Raw genomic sequence first — 15,616 nt, 5'->3', positions numbered from 1 at the left:
GTTAGTCGGCTAAGGAGGGAGGGATGACATGTTATGCTGGAGAGACTGGCCTGGTCGAGGCTTAACTGTCTGGCGTTAGGTTTTGCCTATTGCGCCCTGTTTGTCGTCACTGGATACTTCTCGGTTTGTTGTCATTTGCTGCACTCAGTCGTTGAAAGGTTTATTACCATCACGCACAGTGTGCGTAGCTTTATGACTGCTGACCTGGCTGACGCTGTTCCAAATTAATACACGCAGCCAGGAATTTGAAGAAGTCACGTGACCCTGCGGTATTCCATTATGTGTGCAAGATTGAGTTCCCAACTATGAGTTGTCATTCATTCCCACAATATCATAGTAGGCCTGTAGTGTAGTCTAATTCGGTTAACCTGAAATAGGTCATCATGGGATGTGTGTCATAGAGCTCTTAGCAATTACTGCAGGGTAATTGTCCTTATGTCAGTGGCCTTATGTCCTTGGCGTTTGGGCCTCTTAAGTGTTGGTAGTGTGACTGTGATATTACCCACTTTTTGTGGTAATGGCATCAGGCAAGTGTTTCTGACAAAGTAGCAAAAGGTAAAGGTATACAATTCTATGTTTTGAGAATGAGATTGTGATTCATCTCTTCTAAAAGGCATCACACACAGCATCCACTGTAAAAGAAATTAGATGCATTAACTTACATTGCAAACACTGGATATGTAAGACACATATCCTATTTCAACAGAGAATAGATAAGACCCTAGCTTTCAGTCACAGCCCGTCGCACATTTTCTTTTTGGCTGTAGGCTCGAGGATCAGGTTTGAGTCAGATGAAGTCTGAGCGTTGGTTTCACCTCATGGGACACTAGGCCTATTTGTGTGGCCTTGATGACCATTGAAAGCTGGGAATGAAAGGGCACAAAAATGGCATGGCTACATTACCCAGGGGTGTAGAGAGTGTCTATTCAAATGTCTCGACGTGGCCTTGTTTGACCCTCTGATGTTGCCAGAACGGCCTGTCCCCAGCTACCAAATCCCCTTGTTATTGAAGGCTCTTGTCTAGTACGCTATGTTTTAGCTAAGCAAATAGGACATAAAGCTATAGAACAGTTGCTCCAAGGCCATTCATGTAAACCCTGCTTTCCCAGTTGCCATGGTGATGTTTTCCAGACTTGATGATTTCGGAGCAGAATTTTCATGCGAGACGGAGAGAGAGGGAGTGATGGGGAAGGAATACAGATGAAAGAGACTAGACCAAAAGCTGATGTCACCTTTTGTGGTATCAAGTATCGACTTTTTAGCCCAAAGGTGTGCTCATTGGGATTTTTAATCTACTGTGCAAATCCATATTTGATTAGATCAATAGATATTCATAAAAAATACAGCAGGATGATAGAGTTGTTTGGTTTTTCATACTGTTGAGGCAGGATAAATACTACACACATTAGCGACTACTCCTCAGCTCCCTACTTTGAGGTGACATAAAAATGTTACGTTGAAGACATAGGCCTACAATATGTATAACACTATGTTTTGCAGGACTCCATTTAGGTGTGCACTGACTGTTTATGAACATGTTTATTGATTTGTGGCCATCACTATTCTGTTCATTAAGTCCTCCAATTTATATGTGCATCAGACTGATTCTCTCTCTCTCCCTGGACATACGTTTGTCTGTCTGTCTGTCTGTCTGTCTCTCTCTCTCCAGACGCCAGAGTTTCCATGGAGGCAATTTCTCCACTCAGCCTCAAGCGAAGATTTGAGGAGGTGGACAGCGGCTCTCCGTACTCTACGCCTAAGGACTCTGACGATGACATCTCCAGCAGTGACAGTGCTGACAGTTGTGACAGCCTCAACCCCCCTTCAAGCACTTCACTCACACGTAAGGGCTATGGTCAAGTCACCATCACAGGTAGTTTATAGTAGGGAGTCTTTGTTTATGTCTGAGTATGACACTGTAATAACCCGTCTGTGGATAACAGTCTCCCTGTTCTCTCCTCCGTATTTCTTCCCTGACTATTTTTTTCACACTATTTTCTTGCCCCCTCAGCGACCTCCATCCTCAGACGGCACAAGCCCTCGCCGGGCCGTAAGCGGGTGCGCTTTGATGTGGTGACGGTGTACTATTTCCCCCGACGGCAGGGCTTCACCAGTGTGCCCAGCCAAGGGGGCAGCTCTCTGGGCATGGCGCGCCACCACTGTTCCATCCGCCGCTTCACCCTAGGCGAGTTTGCCCGCGAGCAGGAAACCAGCCACCGGCACACCCTGCGCCAACACTTACGCCAGGAGAAGCTCAACGCCCGCAAGATGAAGGTGCTCAAAGTTCAAGCACTGGATATTGATTTCATTAAAGGGCCTGTAACATTTAGGTTTACAGGACTTGTTATGTTTTGTTTGTTGGAAGCTAACAGTGTGGCCTATTTCTGACCCGTTCTTAACAGCTGACGCGGAACGGCACAGTGGAGTGTGCCCAGGCAGACCTGCTGACTTTGGAGGACGTGTCAGACGAGGACCTGGATGTGGAGGGGGTGGAGGTGGATGACTGCTTCTTCCTGCAGCCGCTACCCACCAAGCGACGTCGGGCGCTGCTGAGGGCCTCTGGCATCGCCCGCATAGACGCCCGCGAGAAGGCGGAGCTGCGGGCCATCCGGCTGTCCCGCGAAGAGTGCGGCTGCGACTGCCGCTTCTACTGTGACCCGCGCCACTGTGGCTGCAGCCAGGCGGGCATCAAGTGCCAGGTAATCTATATAATGATGTGTTACTTTTTTACATTTTTTAAATTTGTATTTACCGTAGAGAAACTGTACAGGGGGGTAGTGGGGATGAAGAGGTCTTTAGGAGGGACAGCCAAGATGTAGCCTGAAGAGATGGGTCTTCAGTCTACGGCGGAAGATAGATAGTGACTCTGCAGTCCTGACAGCAGCGGGAAGCTCATTCCACCAGCGGGGCGCCAGGACATTGAAAAGCTGTGACCGAGTAGCGCGGCTGCTGCATCCACATAAAGGTGGTGGTGCCAGGCGGCCAGCCGAGGTGGAAGAGCGGAGTGATCGGGCAGGGGTTTGGTGGCTGACCATTGCTTGCAAGTAGGGAGGGGCTGTTCCCTTTGCCGCCCGGTAGGTGAGCACCAGGGTCTTGAATCTGATGTAAGTTGCTACTGGGAGCCAGTGAAGGGTGTGAAGGAAGGGGGTGACATGGGACAATTTGGGGAGATTGAACACCAGACGGGCGGAAGCATTCTGGATGAGCTGTGGTCTGATGGCCGGAGGCGGGGAGCCTGGTCAAGAGTGCGTTGCAGTAGTCAAGGCGGGAGAGCACAAGTGTCTGGACCAAGAGTTGCGCTGGTAAGAGCAATCGGCCAGGTAGAATGCAAACCAGGAGAGTGCAGAACCAGAGATGCCCAGTTCTGAGAGGGTGGAGAGAAGGATCAGGTGGTTTACTGTGTTGAATGCAGCAGACAGGTCCAGAAGAATGAGAACAGAGGAGAGGGAAGAAGCTCAAGTAGAGTGGAGGGCCTCCGTGACAGCAAGGAGAGCTCAGTAGAGTGCCCAGCCTTAAAACCGGATTGGTGAGGGTCAAGGAGGTTGTTCTGAAGGAGATAGTGAGACAGCACGTTCAAGGGTTTTAGATAAGAAGGAGAGAAGGGATACCGGTCTGTAGTTACGGACAGCAGACGGGTCAAGAGTTGGTTTCTTGAGAAGAATGTACTGAATGTGTAATAACCATGTTCTCTTTTCTCTATGCACATGTGTTATCTTTCCAGGTGGACAGGATGTCCTTCCCCTGTGGCTGCTCTCGGGATGGCTGTGGCAACAACGCCGGCCGCATCGAGTTCAACCCCCTGCGCGTGCGAACACACTACCTGCACACCATCATGAAGCTGGACCTGGAGAAGAGGAGGCTGCTGGGGCAGAGGGCTGGGGAACAATACGCTGAGGCTGACCTGATGTCCTCCCCACCCTCCACCAGCCCTCCTTCCCCAGGTCTGGACTCAGAGTTGGAGGAGAGGGAGGTGCAGACAGTCCTGGAGGTTCAAGACCTCCTGGCCCAGCAGGACAGCCTGGAGTGGGAGAACGAGACGGCTGTCCTCCACCTGCAGAGCGCAGAGGAGCAGGAGAGGAGGAGGGAGAGGGAGGAGGAGGCGGAGGAGGAGGAGGAGGCACAGCGTCTGTGCCTCCTGCCTGGTGCCCTGCAGGGGGAGCTGTCCGGGGAGGCGGGAGTGGAGGGGGTGGAGAGGGTCCTCCTGCATGGTCCGTTCCCCACTGGGGCCACCGTGCTCTGCATCACAGAGAACCAGGAGGAGAGCCACCCCGGCCTCCTCAAAGACCCAGCCTCTCTGCTCTACTACCAGCTAGGCCCCATGGACACGGGGCCGTTTGAGGCCCAGCCTGGAGAAGAGCGGGAGGAGGGTTTAGAGAGAGAACAAGAAGGTGGAGGAGTGGAGCGAGGGGACGACGAGCATGGAGGCATTACCTGCGGGCAGGATTTGGGTGAATGTTCGCCTCCGGTGGTTCTGTGCTCAGAGAATGGTGTAGGGGTAGAGGAGGTGCCCGTCTGCCCCCCGCAGAGCCCGTCTGACGGGCAATGCCAGAGTGAAGCCTGCCTAGCTTCTGAGGGAGAGATCTATCCACTGCCCCCTGAGGTTTAATACTAGCACCTCTGCAGATGTTTTGCACAAATAGCTTCATCTAAGCTGAATAAAGCCTACTCTTCATGTTTATATTTAGTATTGTTATTATCAATAATGATGTTAAAATTCATCATAGTAAACTGTCATTGAATTCAAGTCTATTTGGAAAATGAGCATGAGCATTTAAAAAAAAAGAAAGGAAAAGGGGGGGGGGGATCCTGAAAGCACACACAGACCGTTCCCCTGCAGTATGGTGCAGTTACAAGGAAATGCTCTTATTCTAATAGAGGTGGAAATCTTGGCCTTAATGAAAGAAATAATTCCAGCACAGGAGTTTGTGTGGGAGTCATTTCGTAATTGAGAACTAAGTGGTGTTTTGTTTTCTTTATTCCCAGCACCACAATGAGGAAATGTGCTGGTGTGAGTGTCAACATTTGCTCTTGGAGATGTTGGCTTTGTCTAGGAAGCATCTCAGAATCATTCACTGGATTCCAGTGGCTTTATCTTATCAAACCAGGGGATGTGGTTAGGAAAATGGCCCTAAGCCTTTTGCGTGCTGTATAGACCTATACACTGAACACCAATTGTAAAAAAAAAAAAAAAAAAAAAAAAAAAAAGAAGAAAAAAAATAAGCTATCTAGCATTGCATTGTAAAATTCAGCTGGTACACTTTTTTCTTTACAGCAGTTAAACTCAGCTGTATGCTTTGAAGCCAAATTAGGGCCACTGATAGCATCCCCCTCTGAGAACCTAACAATCCTGGAAATACTTGTTTTTATGTGTACTGTATAAGTGTTTGCAATGGGCAAGGCAGAGCGGAAACAGCTGCTTATTTGATCTGTTTGCACGTTGTGAACTCTAGGCCCAGGTGGTTTTGGCCGCCAGCTACATTGGGGCATCAAGGTAAACCAGTTGTGCAAAAAGTTTTGCACAAACTTTTGTTTTTAGTGTTTCTCCTGGTCTACCTTTGACATCCAATGCAAACACAGTCTATTTATTAAAGGACAAGTTTACCTGTAATAGTTACCATTACAATGTTTATATTATATTACACTTCTTTTAACAATATGTGTCTTTGTAACTTGGGATGCTGTTGATGTTGAGCAACAGACGTCTTTGTGGTCTTTGTTTTTGGAATGAAAGAAACCTTCTTTCTTTTTTTTTCTTCTTTTTTTTTTTTAAATAATTATTAGCATGTCAGGCCATCATACAGATGGACAAGAGTCCACTCTTCATGGACCATATAATGCTGAAGGGACAGAGTAGAACTCCCTGGGCCTTGTATCCTCACCTCATGTAATGAGTCTTAAGGGAGAGGTATGTTTCTGAAACTCAACTGTCAAATGTCTATCACATTCAATTCAATATAGTTTAAAGAGTCAAAGAAAAGGAAAGCCTACGGTGTTTGAAGTAGTAGATACATAATTATGTGATGTTGCTAAATTATGTAAAGAAGATAATATGATAAAACCTGAATTGTGTATGTTCTGTCCAGTGTGTGTGTGTGTGCATGTGTGTGTGCACGTGTGTGTGTACATGTGTGTGTGTGTGTGCGTGCGTGCATGGGTGTGCGTGTGTTGTGGGTAGGAGATGCATAAGATCAGTTGTTTTTCTGCCAGAAAGGTGATGTTATTATAGATTTACAATTACATTTTTTGCCATTAAGAGAAATAATGTTTCAAGGACAAAAAATTATGAATCTGTTTCTCATTGAAAGTTTGACCCGAAATCCACAGGAATAGAATTGTAATCGACCGTTTCTATGTTTGAGAGCCCAGTGCAGGAATTCCATTGCTAGTGCACTGCGAATCAGTAATTGCGATGAATTAAGGAATGACAATGATGTTTTGTCAGTATACAGTATGTAAAAGCAATCCTATAACATATTTTTGTCTTTAAATGTCTTTTATGCCCCGTCTGTTTGTACTGACCTATGTGAGTGTGCCGACTCCTCATACACAAACTCTTATCCTTCTCTGGTGTTGCACTTTTGTGACTGTAGGTATTTGAAAGCGTGTTGCTATCTTGCCCAGTGTTAAACATGTCTGAGCCTAAAATACAGGATAAGCCGCTGTGCATGAGGTGTCTGATGTATCTGTCTTCTTTTATTGTCTTAATATAAAAATGCTTAAGAGTTGCACCAAAACAGTGGTTTCAAACCTAACTCAGTTGTCATCCAACTGTTTTTTTTTTTGCATGGGAGACTTGAGATCCAAAAGATTTGTGATGATCTTTTAATTTGAATAGATCTCTTTTCCACAATTGCTTACCTTGACACACATCTTGAAGTAATTTGTCACAGAGAAGCTTTCTGTTGTTGTGTCTTGGTCTTTGGCTTCCTAGTAATGAATTTAGGTTTGGGACCACTGCACTGCACTGAACTCCAACCCACTACGTGATTGTGATTGTGTGTGTGTGTGTGTGTGTGTGTGTGTGTGTGAGTGTGAGTGTGTGTGAGAGAGAGAGAGAGACACACTGAAAAGACTGATAGAGGTTTGGTTGGACTTCATCTCAAAGCTGTGAGAATTACTCTTATGCTAACTGTTGCCTAAAGTGGACAAAAAAAGTTTTATACAAAAATGTAAAATAAAAGACACATTTCAAAAAAATTAAATCTGTCTGTCTTCTTTCCTTGACTCATCATTCCTTGACTCATATTTCTTTGACTTCAAGCATGTTCCCAATGAGGATGATTTATTGTTGCAGTTTAACTAGTTACATAAAGTGCTTTACAACTCCTAAAACCTTGTCCATTCATGGGAAGCATCACAAGCAGGTCAGTTCCTAGGAGGGTTGAGATCCAGGAAATTGCATTCATCTTGATGATCTATCCAAGGACACATCTAAAGAGCATGACAAAGAGAACATCAAAGGCCCGACATTGAGCGCACCTGTGCCCTTTAGGGTTTATAGTGAATTTAGGGTTAGAGAGTTTGTTTTTTACAATTGCAGTTCTCTTACTAAATGTCAAGTAAATTACATTATGATAACCATAAGTTTACTTCACTACTTGGCCACTAGAGAGCAGCAATGATTAAGTTTTAGAATGAAGTTTCACTACTGCACTGCAGTGTCTGCTGTTCTGCTGTCTGTCTGCCTTGGCAATGAAAGGCTAGTATTACATTCCTATCAAATACAACCTTTTGTTTGGAATTGACCACCTATTCTGTCTTTCTCTATCTCACATAAAGCACATAGTTTGAGTTTTTGCTCCCTTTTTCCTCTCTCCACGTTGTTTTATTTGGACCCAGTGATAAATCATCTGCATTGGCAGCACATTTAGAAATCTCTACCATTTCTGAGTTGAACATAGTGTTTTCATCGTGTGCTGTGAAACCCTCTCTTCCCAAGGTCTCCTATTTGATGGAGTACCAGAAACTCTAGCCATATTGACATAGCCTACTGCAGCAGGTCCCAGAGTGATCTCCAGTTTATTTACACATCTGACACACACTGGGAGAAGAACCCTCCGCTGCCATCACACCAAAGCACTGGATTACACCCTCTCTGTGTTCATGCTTGTAGCCATTCATCAATAAACTCCTCAAAAGAAAATTAACTATGTCAACATACGTTTATAAATACCTCGAACTTTTTATCCTTGGACAAGCAAACACCTCCCTTTTCATTTTGTAAGAACTTGACCACAGCAATCTATGGTCGGCCAAAATGCTACTGTACTTTTTCCGTAATGCTAAATGCTTAGACTATTGTTGCTTGGGGAACTCATAATATTTTCCCCTTTCACTTCAATAGCAGGAAGCTGCTTGCTGGGTTAAGTGACACAATGTCTCCCCTCTATTCCCCATGGGTGCCTGGTAAAAGTGACATCCTGTGAGTTGGTGCTTGCCAACGCGGGCAAACCCCCCCCATAGGCGCTCTGGTCCTGGGGTCCAGGATCAGGATGCACACAAAGAGATGTGAAATGTGTTTCCCCTTGGCCCATTCCACAGACTACAGAGACTGGTGTTGCTATTACAACACAAAACACGCTAAAAGAATAGACCAGTAGTCTTATCAACCAGTAGTCTGATCATCACAATGCTGTCCCAGCCCCTCCAACCCAGGATCTCAGCCTGGGTGGCATCAGCCATCAGATCAGAGAGAAGGACTTGTTCGAATGTTCACGCACACACACACACACACACACACACACACACACACACACACACACACACACACACACAAACATACGCACGCACGCACGCACGCACGCACGCACGCACGCACGCACGCACACACACTCACCCTCTGGAACAATGGCGGCAGAGGTCCAGGTCTCAGAGAGCAGTGTATCACTCGTGTAGCCTTTCCTGCCTCTGTTTGTCTATTGTTTTGCCTTTCCAATGGGCGGAAGAACTCAACCAGAGCTGATAGCATAAGGACTGATGGCAGAGTACAGAGTCTCAGGGAAAACTGTTGCCTAAGACCTATCAGAGATCATGACAGTCATTATACGTTCCGCAATCATAACCTTTACGTCATTTAGCAGATGCTTTTATCCAAAGCCACTTACAATAAGTACATTTGTACTAAGTAAGTGAATCAGTCATAAGAAGATTACAGATTACAACTCTGACAAACAGTCCTGAAGACACCCATACAGAACAGTCATTCTTCTATGCCCAGCTGTAGACAATGGTCAGACAACTGAAGGGAACAGAGTGAAAGCTGAAGTGGAGGGGTGCCACACCACACAGCTCCAGTCAACCAGTCGTCCACCAGTCTGCAAGCTCTGCTCCAGGGCCTGGAAAGAATGTGCTCCCTCTGTGACGCCAGTGCAATACCATCATTAGGGTTTCATTGAGCCCAATCCCCTTTAAATGGTACTATTCATAAAACTGGCCCATGGCTGTTTCCCTCCTCTGGTCTTCGCATGCTGGTTGAACTGAGAGTGATATCCAGACCCTCCACCATTACGTTAAGTCTCTGGCAGTTCTGTTGAGAGCAGACCCAGTGTCTGTCGAGAGAGAGAATAGGAAGTGCTGTGGAGAAAAATAGCAGTAGTGCTGTGGAGTAAGGTTTCTGACGTGGGGGATCATTTTGGTGTGTTAACCTCTGCCTTGGAAAGACAAGTCAGTCTTCAGTCAGTTTTGACTGAGACTAAAAGTACATATATTTTCATATTGTCTAGTTGATAAGCTAAAAAATGTTTCGTTTGTTTTGAAAGTGAGCATGAAAACCATCATCATCATCCTTGCATCATTGTCTGTGCTGAACAAAACCTGATATAGTACCATTTCAGTGGAGTGAGTAGCACCATCTCCATGTCAAACCCCATAGACTTTGAATGGCCATTGACTTACAATGGTATATTTAAAGCTATACTGCTTTTTAAGCATATAAGTTAGAAACAACAAACTACCTAAATATGTTCAGACTAGCCTAACTTAACTTTTTTGAATACATTTTTTTTCTAGCCTTTCCACTTTTTAAGCTATAATCATTTAAAGGTTGCATTGGTTTTCCATACTTTTGCTATGGTAAACAGAAAAATGCTGCTGCCCTTTAATTTTTTTAAGCTAGACACTCCAATTCTATAGGTGATCTTTTTGCTGTTTGAATAAGTTTTAATCTATAAGCATTTTAAAGTTGCATAAATTAACATGGGTTTCTATGGAGCCCATAAGATTGCTATGGTAGCGTAAACTTTAAAATACTACTCCAAACTTACTATAAATGTTAAGGTCGGCCTTGCTTAAGTTAATTGGGATGCATATTTTTCATAACATGTATACTTTTTAAGCGATAAGAATTTTAAGTCATTGACCTCTAGGTGGCGCTACAGGCTCCCACAAGGCCAAAGCAAATTGGCACTATATCAGGTTTTGTTCAATGCAAGAAATGATCCAAGTATTTTACATTTTCCTGTGACAATTATGGGCTTTAACATGGGCACGATGGGGCCAAAACCAGAGGATTTTGATTATGTCATAAACTCCAAGTAGGCTAATTTTCATGCTCACTTTCAAAAATGAACAATGTGGTCTTTTTTGGGATTGTTTGCTTTATCTACTGGACTACATCACACTGGCTCACTCCCATACCAGTTTTACCCAGAACAATGGTGGGTACACAGGGAGGACAACATAAACCTGACTACTGCAGCTGAGAAAACAGAAATCTGCAGAACAAACATACTTCATGTTTCTCTGTATTTGTAAGTGGGCATCACACCATTCTACTTATGCAACAGATGCCTGAGCCCACATATTGTATATGGAAACAGTTTCATGAGTACCTCACCCATATTACAAAAGACCTAACCCATTGACTTTTGTGTTGACTGGCTCCTTAACTACGCCATACAATCTCTGTTTAGTCAAACTCAGAGTCAGACTGCCATATACAGTATCTCTTCAATACCAGTTTATACATACAGTAAGTGCATCATTTCAAGAGATGTCCATTTCCAGAGCCCAGTACTCTGTTACACATGACCTCAGGAACCCCCCTGCCTCCCCCACACTTTATGTTTCACAATTTAACGTATCTTTGTGTTGTATATGAAAAAAAGCAGTTTTTGAGTAATCCATTTCCCAATCAAAATGCAATGTTGCAATCCTAGTGTGTGTATCAGAAACAAATATTCAGTTGCATCTTTCATTTTCCTGTGACAGTTATGGGCTTTGACAGGGGCACGGTGGGGCCAACACCAGAGGACTTTGATGATGTCATAAACTCAAGGGGTAAGAGACTAATGCTGTCAAAACAAGCAAATAAGGGAACTAAACAAAGGCAAAAACATGACAGCATTGCCAAGCTACGCCCTTGGGGACCAGGAAAACAGCTGTGTGTCCACTGAAGAACGCTTCGCCATGCTTTCCCCCATTCTGGTTTGTCTGTCCCCAAGGAGACCTTCGCAACTCTTACATTCAAGTTCCCTAACAACGGGTGTCAGCCTCCATATACATAGTCTGGAAACACAAAACAAAACAGCTTGTAATTTCTGTTGCTTTACATGGGATTTTTATTCATACACATTGTTACTACTCAGTTCTTGTTTCTATCAAGTGATAAGCTGTAATGTAACCATCATGCCATTAGCTAAACAGTTGGCTTTATGCCCAGCTCTCCTCATGAGGCGGAAGTTTGGACATCTATAGGCTTACATCGTTTCTTAACAACAATCAGGGGATAACCTCATCGGAATACTTTCTATCCTACTCAAACGAAGAAGTGACCTCATCACATCAGACTTTTGTGGAAAGTGGATGTGGTCATGTTCTGTACATTGGTCCAATGACATTCTGCCTAAAACTGTTTTTTTTTGATGATGTGTTTGATAAATGCAAACACTAGAAGGGAATGCCACCTCTGATAGACTGTGTGTGTATTTGATTTGGCAAAAGCTATCTGCAAATTGAGCATGTTAGTGTAAAATCGCCTTTACACGGTTTGGAATATTCTCATGATTCATTTGCTTAGCTTGGACACAGAGAAACTAAGAACTGTACTTTGGGGAGGAGAAAGGGTATGTCTGAAATGAATTGTACCAGATCATGTTAATGGGGTCTAGTGGTCTAGCTGGTGGGGGGTTTAGTACTGATGCTGATGGATGGCTGGTGATGTCATCTTCCCTGATGTTGGTGCATTATGTCATTGCCTTACACTGTATATCAGTGAAGGCTGGTGGAGTTAGACATCGGAGAACCGGCTCATTGTAATGCATGGAATGGAATGAGGAATGGTATCAAACATGTGTTTGATATCATTCCTCATTCCATTCCATGCATTACAATGAGCCCATCCTCCGATTTCTGCCTCTACCAGCCTCCTCAACTGTACAGTATATCAAGAGCATCATTTGAAGCAATGTTCCTGAACTCATCTTGACACATTTTCACAATCTGCTCATCCCAGTGAGACTAATCAGATTAAGTGAAGACTTGAACCAGTGAAACACATCACTCACTCTGTAATTGGCTCATTTTCTTTGGGATGTACCACTGTTATCAGAGTGGTGTCCTGAAATATACAGAGGCAAGGCAAGCACCCATGTTTCTAATTCCCTCTTACTGATATTGGCCAGTCTCCAGTGTGGTGATCTCATCCTGAGCAATGCATCCTTAGAAAGCTAGCAAAGAAGAGGACATGAAGGCCTGTTTTTGTGTTTTTGATAGTCAAACTGTTCCTTTGGCTAGCTGACTCAGCTGGAACCCTTCATTGTAGCAGGTCTGTGTGTGTGTGTGTGTGTGTGTGTGTGTCTGTGTGTGTGTGTTTGACTATTCAGGATGTTGTGACTCGAGGCAGCTTGCCAGGGAAAAAGGTGATCATGGTGATAATGGTGTTTTATTTGGAGTGATTTTATGCTAGTTTGTTATCAGCATTACAGTTTACGTTTGAGACAGTGGACCTTCCATCTGGAAGACAGTGATCCCATTCAGACTTAATGCTGCTCTGCCACTGATTTCTCTCTCTGTATGCTGATTCCAACGACATCCTCTACCCATGTCTGTTGCTCTTGACCTCGTCCTGGCCTCGGGCCCCTGGTGGTTCAGAGAGACTCATGAGAGCCTGAGTGAGGAAGTTTGCATTTTAGCAATGCTGGGAATTAGGGGGGCATATGTGATTGTAGTGCTGGGAAAGGAAACACACACACACACACACACATCTTTACTGAGTATCCTATTCCCAACAGAACAATTAGTCAATCACATAGAAAGCCCCTCTCTCTGGCTAATTTCAAATCCTGCATTCACAGCCAGTTCCCAAGTTCATTAAAACCATGTACTATTGGTAATGACTCTCTTTATAATATTTAAAAAAGCAACAAGAATCATATGCACCAATGGACAAACTGCTCTTGTGTTTATTGAGGTTTGAATCTCAGTAGCAGTCACATTTATTGATCAATGTTTCCAAACAACCTCATTTCCTGTTACACCGTGGTACAAGGGTCTACCTGTGAAAACAATGCTTAGCCCTGTCCTTTCCACTGGTAAGAGTTTCCACACACTGCGCTTGGCGAGGGCTTTTTTTTCTATTGGTGTCATGGAAACGATCCAGATGCAGGCTTTTTGGCATAGGAGGGGGGCACTCTTTCCATTTGAGGAATAATCTGGAAGGGTGGGGTCTAGTCAGAAAAATATACATTCAAAGGTTGTCTCTGTTCGTGGTGCAGTTGTGTTTGGAAACTGATACAGACTCCCTTGTTCAGAGACAGAACTGGCTAATTAAACAGGTCTCCCTGACCGTGTCATTGTTTCCCTGCATGTGGAATTGTTCACACTGTGAGTTAATCATTTGTAAATAAGGCCATCCTATGGGAGTACACTGGTGTGTTCAATGTCCCATCCCTTATTTCAGAGTGATCTGGTTGGGCGGAGTCACCACAGGGGGCTGGCGTCATAAAAAGGCGTGGTTCCTGTTTTGGAGTGTGGGGGGGGGGGGGGGGGTATGAGTGTTGCACAGTTATTTGTTGTCCATACTGTTTGGGAGAAAGAAGACCAAGCAGCATCTAAAACTTATACGTTAAAGCAATGAGATCATGTATAATCCAACCAGGGAATATACAAGATGTCATAGGTCAAGGGAACTCAGATGTGAAGAGAAGAAGAAAAAAAAAGAGAGGAAAGGAGAAGAAAGGAGCGCAAGGATGCCCTTTCCTTTCCCTCTCATAGCTACTGTTTGGTCTGGTATCTCTTCAATTCCCAATCCTCAGTGATGCCCATGCCAGGACACTATGGCTCAGATGACTGTATCTCAGATTACTGCTGGGAAAACACGGCTAGAATGACACCAACAGGTGAAGGGGTGTGGGTGGGGTGGTTGGGGTGTGGTGGGTAGGTGGGGGCTACAGGGAAGGGGTTCTCATAATTCTCCAGTCACTTCATCACCAGGGAACTACTGGCTGAAATTAATTACCGCTCGTGATGATCTCATGCCGTTATTTATAGCTCCTCCCCAGGGTTGGGGGGCTTGAAGAGGGAAAGGGGATCCCCTTGGAGAATAGAAATATCCAGGGCTCCCCTCTAAGAATATCCTGGATAAAATGTCTTCCCCCTTACTGATATTTACTGCCAATGGATGCTAGCTGTGTATGATCTTCCCTGTTGAGCCGGGGGCCTCTCGGGCTATCTTGGATATCAGTGTGTGGGTGGACGTTTGTGGGTAGTTTTCCTCAATTCATAATTGATAAGACGACAAGGTCAATCCAACCACATAAAAGAGAGGCTCATCTCAGTAGAGCTCTGGAATGTAGATATGAAGTACATTTTTCTTCTCCTCCTTTCTTTTCTTGAGTAGTGTCACCCTCATGATTTAGAATACACGTGATAAATCAGCCATAATGGAAAGCAGAGAAGTATCCTGTTTCTTTTTTCTTCTTCTTTCTTACGTTAGGGAAAGATCCCGACAGTAAACTCTCTGGTGTCCTCTATCACACGGCTTTACTTGTCCATTACTGTTAATCAAGATGTACAGTACCCTGTCCACACCACGTGTTTGATACCGTGTTTGATACCATGTAATTCCATTGCATTACAATGAGGCCGTCCTCCCATTTCTACCTCCACCAGCCTCTCCTGGTCCACACAATGACAGTAGGAGAGAGAGAGAGATAGAGGATGATCTGTGGAGGGATCTAGGGGTCACCTGAGACCAGTGGGCTGGCGGGGGTGGGGGGTGGGAGGTGGGGGGGGGGGGGGGGGGGGGGGATTTACAACTGTACTCTGAGGAAGATTTAGGGTGTCACGCTCACACTGTGGGAGCTCCTCTCCTCTTAATCCCCCCTCTTTTTCCTTTAACAACCGGTCACTCCCTCCCAGCTGTTCCGCAGAGAACGTTCCGCTCAGCGCTTCCCGTGAGGTGCCACGGTTTTCCCAGCGAGCCTCAAAAGGGGTTGGATCACATAGCAAGCGGGGTGCTACCCAGGGGTCTTTCATTTATCTGGATGTTTAAGAACTTTGCCTGACAAGACATTCCTGGGAAAACTTCAGAGGACGCAGCATCGAAACTCACTACAGATTTACATTGACTCCCTTGTTCGATTATATTCAGGGTGCTGATAAAATAATTTGAGGAGTA

At 44.9% G+C, this 15,616-nt stretch overlaps 1 protein-coding gene across 1 annotated transcript; it reads left to right on the top strand.

Moving 5' to 3' along the window:
* The first annotated feature begins 1,588 nt into the window (after positions 1-1,588).
* On the top strand, positions 1,589-7,163 carry csrnp2 (cysteine-serine-rich nuclear protein 2). The gene is made up of 4 exons (XM_083675449.1): positions 1,589-1,843; positions 2,012-2,274; positions 2,403-2,699; positions 3,722-7,163. Exons 1-4 carry the CDS (start codon positions 1,684-1,686, stop codon positions 4,604-4,606), a joined length of 1,605 nt encoding a protein of 534 aa, XP_083531575.1. The 5' UTR covers positions 1,589-1,683; the 3' UTR covers positions 4,607-7,163.
* Positions 7,164-15,616: the final 8,453 nt, after the last annotated feature.

The sequence above is a fragment of the Argentina silus genome, assembly GCF_951799395.1.
Source record: "Argentina silus genome assembly, chromosome: 8".
NCBI classification, from domain to species: domain Eukaryota; kingdom Metazoa; phylum Chordata; class Actinopteri; order Argentiniformes; family Argentinidae; genus Argentina; species Argentina silus.
The sequence above is the reverse complement of the archived record's forward strand: the minus strand, read 5'-3'. Positions and strand labels throughout refer to the sequence as shown.